Source organism: Zeugodacus cucurbitae, chromosome 5 (genome assembly GCF_028554725.1).
Source record: "Zeugodacus cucurbitae isolate PBARC_wt_2022May chromosome 5, idZeuCucr1.2, whole genome shotgun sequence".
Taxonomy (NCBI): Eukaryota; Metazoa; Arthropoda; class Insecta; order Diptera; family Tephritidae; genus Zeugodacus; species Zeugodacus cucurbitae.
The window spans coordinates 5,648,690-5,661,806 of record NC_071670.1 but is presented as its reverse complement, the minus strand read 5'-3'; the positions used below and the strand labels follow the sequence as shown (position 1 = coordinate 5,661,806).

The following is a 13,117-nucleotide window of genomic DNA, read 5'->3' as shown; positions in this document are numbered from 1 at the left end:
ATATAAAATGAGTTTTTAGTTTACAAAAAACGAGGTTACACACTCACCCCTTTGACGGTGGCATACACGGGCACCGATATATCACAGAAACCTCCGCTTGCAGTCTGCTGTTGACGTGTGGGCAGTTGTGGTGTGCCGGGTACACCATTGCCGCCAGCAACCGACTCGCCACGCGTACTGCCCAATGTACCGTTATTTGAAGGCGTAGCACGTCCATGACCGCCACCATTCGCAAGCGTATTGCAGGCGCTATTGCTGCCTGCCGACGCCGCGCCACTTGTGGACTCCTGTATGTCGGGTGGCGGCTGGGAGTGTGGCTGCTGAATATCATGCTGCTGCTGCACTAGATTCTCCTCACTCACACCACTCAAGCCATCGTTGGCTACTTGATAAATCTTCGCCTCCCAGCTGGGGAAGCGATGTAATGGTGGCGTTGGCGGGCGCGGTACACCCAAATCACTGGTTGTGGTAGTGGTGCTCGAATTACCGCCGCTCGCCATCAACGCTGGATTGTTCTTCATCCAAGCTGGTAGCTTCTCACACGACGGTGTATAGATCTCAGCATAATCGTGCGCTGTATCAGTATCCGAGCTGTCCGGTCGCGTTGTGGACGCTTTCGAGATGCTGGCTAGTGGTGTGAGCGTTAAACCATCGACGGCCGCAACCAAGTTCCGTTCGAGCTCTTGCGGTTCCATGCTGAGGTTGCGTCGATGTTGATGATGCGGATATGAAGCGGTTAACGGGCGATTGATGATCTCTTGTGGATCTAAACTTTCACTGCGACGTCGTCCCTCTGCCGAGTCGGCGAACTCTTGTACATCCAAACTCAGACTATTGCGCACTGGATGCGGGCCGACTATACTGTGTCGATTCGATTGATTGGCGATATGATTCTTTAACAATTCCAATTGTTGATTACATTTGACATTCTGTTCGCGTAACAATTGATTTTGTTCTTCAAGTTCACGTAGCTTATTGGTGACCCATTCTTTGATTTTGGCCGCTTTAGCTTCGACTTGTCGAGCGTCGTGTAGACGCAATTGACGTTGCTCCTCAACTTGTATTTCCAATGAGTTGATGGTTTTCTCAGCCTCTTGGGTGGGAAGACTAGCTGATTGCTGTGCGGTTAGTGTTGATTGTTGTTGTTGCAATTGTTGTTGGCTTTGATGGATCGGCGAGTTGGTGGCTGACTGTGGTGGTTTGGGCCATTCACTCAGCCGCTGTTCCATAGCCCGCACCTGAAATGGGAGGAAATAAGAAAGAGGCGATTAGTATGTTGGCAGGGAATATACTATATGAAAATAGAGAGATCAGAGTGCTACAAAAATTATTCGGCGAGTTATCGACAGACCAAATCCTGGTCCCGTGTTTTAGTTTACTTCATTCTGAATTTCAACTGATCTTACCAAGTTACATGAGCCTGCAAAAATTCTGGGATTTCAAAGGTTTGAGGTTAAATTCGAATTTGAATAGAGATTCCCCACACGTTCGTCTTTCACCGGCAAATTCTACCCTGTTGTGGTTGTCTGCAAAGTTTTCTGCTCACACAACCGTTACACGCCCACAAAAGTGCAAACATATTTGAATATCGTCTAACGCCAATTAATAGTTAACGACCCAAAACCAGTTGGCGATAAAGTTAATTTAATTTAAAACTTTGAACATTTCTTTGCACAACGTCGAGCGACGCATCAATTTGGTTTGCGCTCAAGCAACGCCCAGATCGAATTACGCGAAAAGGGGTTGCCTGGCGAACTTGAGTCATGCAAACGGCGGGTGGTCTAGCGCTACCATTGCCGCGAGTTCTCACTTGCAGGCCGATGTGTATGTAACGAAACAGTCGTCACCACAGCAACTTTATGGCATGACAAGGAGGGGAAAATAGTCTTAGCAGCATGTTAGCGTGTCTAAGACGCGCAGCGAAGCCGCCAACACGCGTGTAGACAAAGAGTTTATAAAACTTGGCGTGAAACTTAGATATTTAAGTGCTGCTGTTGTTGGTTTTCTGCTATTTATTACGCCAAACAGCGAGAAGTTTGTGGAGGCTGGAAGCGTATGCAGCAGCTTAGCGTGTTCTACGGTCTCCACAGCCTCCGTTTAGCGCATGAAATCACGATACGCGATGCACGCATGCGACAAATTAAGTTATTGTGTTCGGAAGTAATGTTAAGAAGGTTGTTGGTTAGAGTCTCTTTCTTTCTTGCAGTGGAAAATAATGCGGATGGAGTGGTTTATTGTTTAAAAATTACGATAGGCTCCAAAAGGTAGCTTGAGTTAAAGAAGTATCAAAAATAGAAGAATATTTGTTGAATTTGAGGTGTAGTTCGAATTCTGAGAAAGATATGTTCACTCTTCGGGAGAACAACTAAATAGCAGACTACTGCTCTAGCTTAAAAATCAACCTCTAGAATCGGTTCTTAAAACAGCTCTTCCGTCTCAATGTTTCTTGAATGATTATAGTCCCCACTTCCTTAATCTATGTACAGTAAAAACTTTTATTGGACCCTTTACAAATAAGCTCGATAGGCTGAGAAGCATAAGCTAATCTGAACTTTACAGTCTCAGTATATTATAAAAGACTCTCACGTTTAATGGATTCAACCATCACTGTAGTTAATTGGTCAATGTTTCGAAAGTAACGTGAAGCCCTTGAAAGTTTGGTAGTTCTAAGTAAGTGGATAGCTGTGTCAGGTTTTCAAAAGGTTTTTTGAAACGAAAACTATTCCCTTCGTCGACAATACTAACCAGACCGCATCCAAGAAGTAATAGGATGCGCCAAGCTATCTCAAAGAGAGTTAAACATTTTGTCTCTGAAACTATAAATCTATCTTGTTTAGCGTCCAGTTTAGATTGGAATAGAGTAGATACTTTACTCTTTTAGCCTGTGAGAGCTAAACACTTCTTCGCTGAAACTAAAAATCTATCCTGACTATAGATGAATGATTTGAGTATATGCTAGTAGCGAACCCTATTAAGTTCTCGAAAAATGTAATAGTGATTGAAAACTTATAGAATACTTAGCTGGTATTGCTAGGAAACCTAAAAGTAAGAGTCTCAAGACACACTGCCGAGTTCATAATCTCTACAAGAAGAGATTTTTTGAACTTCTAAACTGTAAAGTGAATTCAGAACCAAAATTTTCTACTTGCGGACCTCAAAAGATCTATGGATAAACTTTTGAAAGATTTTACTCAGTTCACCATTCCATTTATACCACTAAAAATCATAAATAAAGAATAGCTGTAACCCAGCGTTCCCACTTTGATTACCTCTCGTCTACCACCTTGCAATTTATTGCACTAAAATGCAACCCTAGCCGTTCTACACCGTGAAACGTAAGACAAAAGTAATTAAGTTGTGTGAGAAAAAGTTTCGAAAAAAATTATTGGCGCAATATTGAGAAGCTAGGAGGGAGAGAGAAACGAGTTGATTAAATTTCTAAAGCATTTACGAAGTGTTACCATAGTTTGTTGTAATAATACGAAGTAACTGTGAAGAAGCGCTAAAGGTCAGGTGACTTGAGGCGTTAAGAAGAACTTTAAAAGTTTTAGAATCAGTGTAGTTAGTAAGTTGTAAGGCGTTTACGAGCGCATTGGCGTTAACGGTATCATTAAACTTTAGTTTGCTTTCTTTTCAAGATTTTACTTCGGGATGCAATTAATGTTGCTTCGCTGATGCTGTTCGGAATATATAAGAGTGAGTGTGAGTTTGTGTTATTGCAAGGGATTACCTGTACACATTAATTATGCTGCAGCGCAAAGATAACGGTATGCTGTCAAAGCAGCATAAGTGCAGCATTTAAGTGCATACATATACGGGTATGTATGCAATCAGTGCCCTCAGACACAAAAGTTCTGCTTATGTGTGGAGTTGAAGAAAGATTTAAGGATTTAAGTGGCAATTTCATGAGCAGACAATCGCTTTTGTTCATTTCAAGTCGGTAGATGGTAGGCAAGTTGGTTAATTTTAAGCTGGTAACTGTTGTATTGTCTGTTAAGTAGCTTGGTTAGAGTGAAAATTATCTCTGTCGAGTAGGTGAAGATGCCAAATCTTCTAGCGTTATTTTTAATATTAAATTTTAAGAGAAAAATACACTTAGGTAAAGCTTAAATGATGGTTTTGTACTACGTAGGCATATTATATAAAGATGTTTAGCTATGTAATGTGATGTTATGTCATTCTATGTTATGCGATGTTTTTTAAATTTAATTTTTATTTATTATAAAATATATTCATAACATTTTATCAATTTGAGTTTATTTTATTTCGTATTTTTTAAATTTCGTTGTGCGATGTTATTCATTTCATTTCCGTTTTCTAATAATATTATTTATTTTGGAATTTTATACACTTAAAGTTGGTTTTGAGCTCTGCAATTCGATGCTATGTAATTCTATGTTATGCGATGTTATATTAGTTAAAGTTTATTTTAGTGCTATATTTTTTATATGAGTTTTTCATGAATTTCTATTAAAAATTGCTCAAAAAATTAATTTAGTTATTTTTTTAAGTGTGGTTTGCTGTGCTATGTTTTTTAGAATGTATTATGTTAAGCTAAATTTTCCAATTTTTGCTCTTTGTGGGTAATACATTATTTGTCAAGTGAAGGAAATCATCTCTATGTCATTCTATGTTTTGCGATGTTATGCTAATTTAATATTATTATAAATACTATGTAATTTTTTTACGGTAAAATGGATTGACTAATTGTTAAGAGTTTCTGTTAGAAGTTGCTCAGAAACTTTATTATTTTTTATTTTTTGGTAAGTAATTCTATGTTTTTATATTGCGTTGCGTTGTCAAAAATTAGTTTTCCAATTTGGTCTAAAATATTTCTTTGAAATATATTTATTCAGTTAGGCAATCGGTCATTCTATGTTATGCGATGTTTTGTTAATTAAAATTTTTAATTAATTTTATATTTTTTTTAAACTATTTTTATTTTTTTTTTATTATAGCTATTTTTATTTCTGTCTTAATATATCCCATTTTTCGTACTTTTTCCATTTCTTTCGTCAAATAACTGTATTGGCAACCTTGCCAACTCACTGTTTTTAGCAATAAATTCTCACCTCACTGCTTTTGCCAAAAGTGGAAATGCCTTGACATGCTTTACAATAACTTTCATATCCGCAGGTAATAGCCAAATTTGCAAGGCAACGGAAGGAAGTACTTTTTGTTGCCAAAAAATATAAAAAAACCAATAAACTGCAACGAAATATTATATTGAAGACAATATCTGCAGTCTAACTATTTTTACTATTTTAATTTTTTTGTATAACGGTACTTTGGTCGGCCTCAGTTGTTAGACTGTATGTATTTTCTTTATTTATTTTTTTTTTATTTTTTGGTGAGTAGTTTACTATGTTGTTCCAAATTTTTTTATATAAATTTTTTCATTTCAGTCTTTTTTGTCGGTTTTTAAGAAAGCACCGAAATGCAATATTTGTTTGACATATGCAAACTTTCTTCTATTTCTGTCGAATATAAAATGCAGCTGTCAGTTGCGCTAGTAATTCCCAAGCAGATAAATTTGTGGAACGATGCTCATAAGAAATGTACGAAAATAGAAGGAAAAATCTACAGAAAAAGTATATATTGAGGTGTATATACACGTCTTTCTTCTTTTAAATATGTAATATGAATACTGAAGAATGTCAAAATAAAAACTGAAAGTCCTTAACAAGCCCTGCATTAATATGGACCTATACAATACTTTCAATATATAAAATATTATTCAATTTTAGATGGAGAGAAAAAGCTCACTGGAACTACTTGGATAAATCAAGACTAGAAGATCAGAAGACCTTGTTTCTTTAAAACTATTGAACATATGTATATCAGGTCATACTCTTCAGAATATATAAGCTATTAACTGCAAGAACTTCAACTAGATCTTAAACCGTATGAAATAGTGCACTAACTAATCAATACTACTCTAATAATTCCACTTCGAACCAATAAATTGACTTTGTAATGAGGTGTTCTGAGATAGATTTGTGAAATTAAGGTTATACATATCTTTTCGAAGAAAACTATTAAAGTTCTTAATTGACTGAACTATCCTAATGAGTGGATGAATAGTTTGTAATTTAGAATCCTTATCAGAGGAATAATGAAAAAAAAAAACGATTTTCGACAAACTGAAGTGTATTCAGAGAGAGGGATAGAAATAGATAGAGAGAGAGAGGGATAGATAAAGATAAAGAGAGAGAGAGAGAGAGGGATAGAAAAAAGTAAAGAGAGAGAGAGAGAGAGGGATAGAAAAAGATAAAGAGAGTGAGAGAGAGCGTAAGACAAAAAGAAAGAGAGAGAGGATTAAAAAGATGAAGAGAGTGAGAGAGAGCGTAAGAGAAAAAGAAAGAGAGGGTTAAAAAGATGAAAAAAGTGAAAGACATAAGAACCGTGTCTTCATCGAGAAACGCTTTTCAAGTAGAAAAACCAGGAACTTATTTTTTGAGCGAGAGAGAGACTGAGCCGTAAGAAGAAGAAGAATAGGTATCGCCTTTTTAGTGACTTTCAAGATTTCTGAAGGCCCTGAAATAAATATTTTCCCTAGTCGTTGAAATATTTTAATTTTTATACCAAACGACATTTTTTATATGGACTTCATTCCAAAGCTATTTTCGTATAAATGGCACAAAAAATATAATTAAATGAGTACAAATGAATACTCAGAAGCTCAGCTGCTGGTGCCAACTCGAGTAATAAACATTTAAACTGCCGAATAAGCAAATGTGTCAAAAAAAAAACAGGACAGTAAAAAAATTAAAGGCAATGTTGGATAGAGAGAGAGGGAGAAAAAGAGCGGGTGGCGACAGAGAGAAGCAGCAAGTGTGGACGGCAGCAAAAAAATCGCAAAGTTTATCAACGAACACAACATTAAAGTCATGGATGGAGTTGAAGCAGACAGCAAGATATGTTGCCTTGACTTCCGACGGCAAATTTGGCTAACGGTAAAGGATGTTAAATTATATGCCAATAAGCGCAGACAGCGATAAATATGCAAATATACAGAAGCAAAATATTTATAGACATTTATTTGAGGATGCGGGTGCGCTTATTTATGCGAGAACATGCGACATTTTATTTATACCAAAATATTATTGCATACATTTAGGGGCAACAACTGATATTTTCATTGCGTGTAGAGGGTGAAAAGAAAATTTGTTTGAATTTTAATAGTTGCACAAGGAATTAAAGGCTGCGATTCACGAAATTGAAGCGAAATGGTGAAAATGCTGGCGCCAGCAGTGCGCAGAAAAGTATGCAATGACAGTTGGGGACATAAAAATCACTATCAGGCATAAGTCAAAAGCGATAAAGCATGTATGGAAATAAAAAATGTTGAACTGTAGTGAGGAAGAGTATGAAAAACAAGGAAGTATTGCTGGAGAAAGCTAGTGTCGGGTAGTGAGTGGGAACTGCAACTTCATAGAAACGCAAAAGTGTCGCAGTAAAAATATTTCACTGCACACAAACAAGTGATTCCCGTAATTTACGTGCAGTACAATGGTGGAAGAAAACTTCAACCGCGCCAATAAGCATGCACATAATAAAATAGCAAACGCTGCGCCGCCAAAAAGTATGCAACAAAAGTCATGTTAGCGCATACAATTGTACATACACGAGCATATATGCATGCATTATCGGCGCCACTGTGACAGTCGCGTGAGATTTCGCCTGTGTCGACAAAACTTGGCGACACGAGCGCTCTTCACGCCCATACGCTTGACAGGAAGTGCATTTATTGTATTTGCACAGAAATGCACACTCAGTTCTTAGTGACATTTTAGGCGCCGCCTGCCCACCATCTATACCCATTGTATAATTATATGCACAAAGTATGCAACAAAACATTTTCAATGGCAAGGACCAACTTGTGTACGCTTTTCTGCTTTCCATGGAGAATGAAGGCAGGCGCTTGAATGGCGCACTTGGCGGCTTTACTCGAATGCCACTTTGGCAACAAAGCGCCTAAGCAAAGACGGTATATGGCTTTCACGCTTTCGCAAAGTTCTAGCATACTTTTAGGGTGTGCAGCAAAAAGTTTGCAGGAAAAGTGTAGAAAAAATTATCGGTGGTATGCAAAAATGAAGTGCCGAGCAAGCACTAACTTTGCACATTTCGATAAGCGCACACTTGGAGACCGACGCGACGCCAAAACAGTCATTTTAAGATTTCTTTTGTCGCCGCTCGATATTAATAGCCTATTTTTAGGCACCGCAGGTGGCGAACTTCGATAGTTGGCTGGTTTATTGCTGTGCTAAGGGATTTGAAAATCGTGGAAATTTATAAGAACGTGGATAAAAAGTCAGAAGAACAGGAAGCGGTTATATATTTTTATATTTATACACTAGTGCCAGACATTTGTGAGTATTTTATGGTTGCCACTTTAACGATAAGTGCGCAGTTGTAGTAACAGATTTTCGCTGGAGTCTCATAAAGTGGAAAATATTGAAGAAACTGTTTTTGTTTTGAGAGAACTTATTGTCAGTCGCTTTTTCAAGTTTCTCAGCATTTTTTTGAACTTTTATTATTTATTTAATTATTTTTTAATTTATTGACGTAAAAATGAGCATTAAGAGTAATATTTAACGAAATTATAGTATATCTTTAAGATATTAACTATTATAGCATACTTTTAGGTACTTTATAATGCTTTTTCAAAAAAGTTATAGCATACCTTTAGGGTCGCTAATTTTAGACTCACAAGTGAGAAACTCTGACTGTTCTGATAAAATATTTTAAATAATATAAATAAGAAAAAAAATCGAAAATTAATTTTTATATATTTTTTTTTTATTAATTAATTAATTTGTCTTCTCTGTATTTTTCTTGATTAATTTAAATTTAAATTTTTTTTCTTTAATTTTTTAAACCGTATTTATAAAAAAATTCAACAAATAAGCAAAAAAGTAATATTTTATTTCTAAAAAAATTCAGAAATTCATTGCTCAAATATAAAGAAATATTTTTTTTATTTTAGATTTTTTTTATTTTAATATAAATAAGAAAAAAATCGAACTTTTTTCAAAGTTAACAAATTCTGTTTTGATTTTTTCTTGTAAAATTATATACAAAAATTTCGAATTTATAAAAGTTTTTTTTTTATTAAAATCCCTTATCTTCCACATTTAATTAAATATAAGTACCATGACAAAGTAAACCTTCAGCCATATAAAGCATGAAATTCCCCACAAAATTATTATATTCCCCTTCCCCACCTCCTACACATGTATTTACATTACATAATCCCCTCAATTATTAATACGAATGCCACCCTAGAGACCCACTACCAGTTGGTTTGTCGTGTAAATCAGTTTCTCGCGTGCTAAGAAACAAGCGAAGAAGTGGAGAATCTTGAAAAACAAGTCAGTACAACAAATTACCATGAATTTGGTATTTGTTTTAAGACAAAGCACTTGTTCAAAGTGATATATGAGGTTGTATAATATTTTGTTTTTTTTTCATATGTATATCTAAGCAACAATTTATTTTAGCGAACCCTGCACTCTATAAAATGGTGTAATACCTCACATAAATACATATACTTCTTTAAGTTTTTGTTTTTGTAGTCACACTGCTGCTCAACAAGATGGATGTATGACTCGTGTGCTGCTAAATAATATATGACTTATCTGCTTAGTACTCTACTGAAGGAGCATGCCATTCTAATACAAATGGATTGAAGAATGAACCTCATATACATATGTATAATACATATATTTTTTATATTTTCCTATATGTATTGAGTACACTAATATCTATTATGTAGTGAGAAAGACATTAAGACACTTTCAGATTTCAACTCCAATCGTTTGAAGTTACTGAGTAATTTCTCTGAGAAATGTAATCACTTGGGGTAATCATGTGGATAACCATATAACATAATATCACCTAATTGATTGTTAAACGAATTTGGAAATGGCGACAGAGACAGTCTGAACAATTATCTTAGATCCAAGTCAAGACTACCTCTGAGATTTTTCTTCTATCTCTTCTCTAGATTCTAACTTTTTGTATTAACAAATTTAGGTTATGTAGCAATAAAAGTTGAGTCAAATACTGCTGTAACTATATAGAAGAGATCTTTAGAGTTAAATCGCTCCGATTTCAGATACCGTGGTCCGTATAATATCATACTCCACTGGGACTGACAGATCTTCATTCCTTCATTACTCCCTCAAAGAGAACTCTAATAATCGTGAGATGGCTCACACCGAAAGTGAGTTCAACATATTGGAATAACCCTGATATGATTGAATGAGCTTATAGACTGACCATAGTAGTAAAAATAATCGGAAGGTATTTGTAGGTTTTCTTTTACAATTCAAAAAGGGTCTTGAAGGTCTGACCGGACAGATAAGCCTATTTTCTTCATTACTGACTCGAAGAAGGTATATATGTACTATAGTTCAAAAAGTATCTTAAGGGTCTGAATTCCGAAGTTTTTGAACCGAAAAGTGGTTATAGTCTCAGAACAAGTTCAAGAGTTACATTTCTATCTTTCAGATTGTGACAGTTTAATCCCGATACATTTTTGGAGTACTTTTGAGTGAGGTTCAGAACTAAAACAGGTTCCGAACTGAAAGGTGGTGAAAAGTGCTTTTGACAGTGAACTACTTTAGTAGTGACTTCATGAATGAAGGACACTTCGTTTATAGCGTCGTCAGTCGTTATCTCCATAATTCTTGAAGTAAGCCTTACGGTCTAAAAATGTTTACTGTCGAAAAGGAAGCACAAAATGATAGTCTAACTGCAGGATAATAAAGAATTACTAGCATTGACACTTGAAGAATTCATTTCTTAAAGCTTCTTCACTTCGAAAATAGCGTTATATGATAATGGAGGCGATTTGAAAGTAATTAAATGCATTCTAAAGAATGAATTTGACCGTAGATTACTCTGAGTTTCGGTTTTTCTCAATTTAAGCATACAAGGGCAGGAGTTACGGTCAAAAGAAATACAGATAAACTGAAAGAAACGATTAAATCGACTGGTACAGCAACGGACGTCATTAATACAATCATAAATAAAAAATTATATGCATTAATTGCTGCATCCAAATAAATTTCTTGCAATTAATTGCCACTTAATGTGGAAAAATGGCATAACGCCCTAAATTATGCTTTGAATTTATATTAAAAATGCCATAAAGTGAATATACGCTGACTAGACAGAGCAATAAATAATGGCGAAATGTGAAATATAAACGGCGTTTACTCCCACAATGAACTCCATATATAAATATAAGCATACACACATACAAATGTGTCGGTATATAAGCGAAGAATTTAAGCATACAAAAATTTTTCAGTTTAAGAAGCCATAAAAGCATAAAGCAAGATTTGCTAAAAATATATTTAACAGTAAATATATATGTATTCAGTCTATATGTTTTTTCTATTAAGTATTTGCGCTCATATATAGATGTCAGACATATATTTATATTCCTATGAAAGCACTTTTATACATATGTACCTATTTTTAAAAGCACTGAAGGATTTCGCCTCATACCTCATACTCAAACACTCCCACACTCGTTTGCACATATGGCCATGAGTATGCATGTTGTGTAATCTCAAGCCATTACTGACAACTTCTCGATTTCTTTCTTCTTCGAGTGTCACCCTCACTCACTCACAGTCACTCTGCACTGGCGTCACATACCATTCGGTTTGCGTCTTAACAGTTCATTGAACTGTTATTTTGTTCATAAATTATTTGCGTGTGGATTTTGTAAGATTGCGATTTTGTGCTCAGCCTTTGTTGTTTGTTGTTAATATTAAAAAAAAATATATAATTTCAGTTCTGAGAGATAAATAAAAATCCTTGAGAATTCTTCTCTGAAAACAATTTCTGATATTGATTTTTTTAAGTTCTTGAAATCACAAATCGTGGAATCTTAGTTAATTTTCTAAAAAATAAGGAAGGAAAATTTTCTAAAATAAGGGCCAGCCAAATTTTACAAAACCTACTCAGGCAATGATCAGAGAGCAACAGAAACTATGAAAATATGAGTTATGGGAGCATCAGGGCTGGAATCGAGATATTACAGAGTCTTTTAAACCAGGGAACTATACTCACGAGGACATGGTAATGTAGTGGATCTAAACTATATAGCCTTAAATAGCCTTAAATGATTGGTAGGGTAGAGAAATATTTTCTGTGGAAAAAATGCCAGAAGGGTTGCTTGCTTCCTGTAAAAGAATGAAGAATCTACTGGTGTAATATTCCCCAGTCAATATAACTTGAGCTGTTGTGATCTCAATCGAGAAGTATAAATAAAAGAAGATCATGTCGTAGTAGATGAAGAAACGAGGTGCTGAAGAATCATAATTACCACTCTTAAATTACTATTTTTTCGGACAAAATGTTAGAAATAATTGTATTAAGAGGAACCCGTTCTCAAGTTTCTTTAATACCAAAATTATTGTGAGAAGAGAGGTATTTCAAATTTGAATCAGCAATATTAGCTTTTAGTGCTACGAATATAGTAAACACAATTTTTTAAAATTATTTACATTTTTTTGTAAAGTTAAAAAATGAAAATTTTAAATAAAATTTTGTTATTAAAATTAAAAAAAAATAAATTTATTTAAAATCAAATAAAAAAATTAAGATGCTGATAAAATTTTATTTTGAAAAAAATAATTTATTAATATATAAATATATATCTATTTTTAAAATTAATAATTTAGAAATTAATATATTTTATGAAGAAGTTCCAAAAAAATTTATAAAAGTTTATAAAAATTAAAAAAAAAAATAAAAATAATCTGCATAAAAATTTTTATTAAAAAAAATTAGGTCTTAAAATATTTTTTGTAAAATTTATTTTCTTAAAAAAATATTTTTTATGTAGTACTTAAAAATTTATTTTGTTTGACAAAATTATTTATTTAATATTATTGTTTTCAAATTTGAGAATATTTAATTTAAACATTCTTTTATTAAAAAACTCAAATAATTTTTAAATATTTTTTTAAATTTTTTGTAATAAAAATATTAAAATAAGTTTGAATATTTTTCATGATTTGATTAATAATATTTTTTTTATAGTAATAATTTATCACTAATTAAAACATTTTCTGAAAATCTAACGAAGTTTCTC

At 34.1% G+C, this 13,117-nt stretch overlaps 1 protein-coding gene across 9 annotated transcripts in view; it reads right to left on the bottom strand.

The window, feature by feature from the left end:
* Positions 1 to 13,117, bottom strand: part of LOC105208533 (uncharacterized protein CG43867) — a 349,073-nt gene that overhangs the window by 12,954 nt on the left and 323,002 nt on the right. For all 9 annotated transcript variants that reach the window (XM_054232672.1, XM_054232673.1, XM_054232674.1 and 6 more), the window contains one exon: positions 48 to 1,238. In XM_054232672.1, coding sequence (XP_054088647.1) covers positions 48 to 1,238 — 1,191 coding nt within the window. The remainder of the gene's footprint in view (positions 1 to 47; positions 1,239 to 13,117) is intronic.